The sequence below is a fragment of the Notothenia coriiceps genome, unplaced genomic scaffold (genome assembly GCF_000735185.1).
Source record: "Notothenia coriiceps isolate Sejong01 unplaced genomic scaffold, NC01 NC01_scaffold00031494, whole genome shotgun sequence".
NCBI lineage: Eukaryota > Metazoa > Chordata > Actinopteri > Perciformes > Nototheniidae > Notothenia > Notothenia coriiceps.
In genome coordinates this window covers 91921-93195 of record NW_011364195.1, presented here as the reverse complement: position 1 = coordinate 93195, position 1275 = coordinate 91921, and the positions used below count along the sequence as shown (strand labels likewise).

Sequence of the window (1275 nt, the reverse complement as noted above, 5' to 3'; positions counted from 1 at the left end):
TTGCCGTGTATGTGTTTGTATTTTTTGCACACTGGGACAGTTGCACTCTGAATCTCGTTGTACTCTGTGTATAATGACAATAAAAGGCTTTAACTTTAACTTATAAAGCAAAAAGCTCCAGCTACCAAATGCATCTCTTGGTAAGATAGTTTAGCATTTACACTCTTTTCAATACAACCTTCTGTTTAAAAAAGTAAATCCTGACTTTCCCCCTCTGTTTCCCTGACCTTTAGTTAGAGTGTTGTCAATGACGAACAGCTTCTCATGTCATCACTGAACTTTGGCCAATCAAAAAATCTCTTCTGTACGCATCACTTGTGTCTTATTTGAAGCACTTACAATGGTTTTTGTCTTATTGACAGCTAATGCACTTGCAGGATTCTTGCTTTCTTGAGGTCTTCATGGGTAAATGCACTTATTGTAAGTTGGTTTAAGGATAAAAGCAAGGTAATGTAATCCACTGAATGAACAGAAATCCTTGGAGCTGTAGGTCTGTGTCTGACATTGTAACACACACTGCAAAGAGTATATTGATCGAATAGCTCAGGACACGCATTAAGTGAGCTTTGCTGAAATAAATAATGATATTGATTTGGTATATTGATTTGAACTAGCGTTTCTATAAACAGTATCTTCTGTTCAGTACATCCACTCATACATTCATCACCAACTACCTCTTCCTTCATTTATTTACTCCTTATATCTTAAACAATATTTCGGTAAAATAAACAATACATGAGCAATTCTACATAAATGGCAGAGGCCGAATAATGGTGGCAGTAATTGTTTTCCAGGCATTTAGTTATATATAAACTGAAGACAATGTTAAACGTCAGAGTGGTATTGGATACTGAGCTTGTTGAAACACAACCAATCTAATATAAATGGCAGAGGCAGTTAAGAAGTTATTGTTTTCTAAGCATTTCATTATACATATTGAAGAATATGGCCAACGACAGACAGGTTTTTAGCTTTATTTTCTACAAGGACAATTCAGAAAAGCAGACACTTGCTCTTCTGATCCTCTTATGACGTGTTAGTTTGAGAATAGAGCGTTGTAATATTGCGCTGAGGGTTAGAAGGTCACTCACCAGTCTGTATAGCTCTGTGACGCTGATTTCATCGGGGTCCACCATGCTGAACTCCCGCCTGGGCACCAGGTCCAAGCAGAGCTGCCTGAAAGATTGTGACACAAAGCGGTGAGGAAGGGAATTAAATACAAATCAGACACATACAGTATGAGGGTCGTTTGTATCCTAGTGTGTGGCGGGGGGG

The 1275-nt window shown here is 38.3% G+C and overlaps 1 protein-coding gene across 1 annotated transcript in view; it reads right to left on the bottom strand.

The window, feature by feature from the left end:
- The window catches only part of LOC104960044 (dedicator of cytokinesis protein 4-like), an 8513-nt gene that overhangs the window by 3284 nt on the left and 3954 nt on the right, over nt 1-1275 (bottom strand). The window contains exon 6 of the mRNA XM_010787991.1: nt 1092-1176. Coding sequence (XP_010786293.1) covers nt 1092-1176 — 85 coding nt within the window. The remainder of the gene's footprint in view (nt 1-1091; nt 1177-1275) is intronic.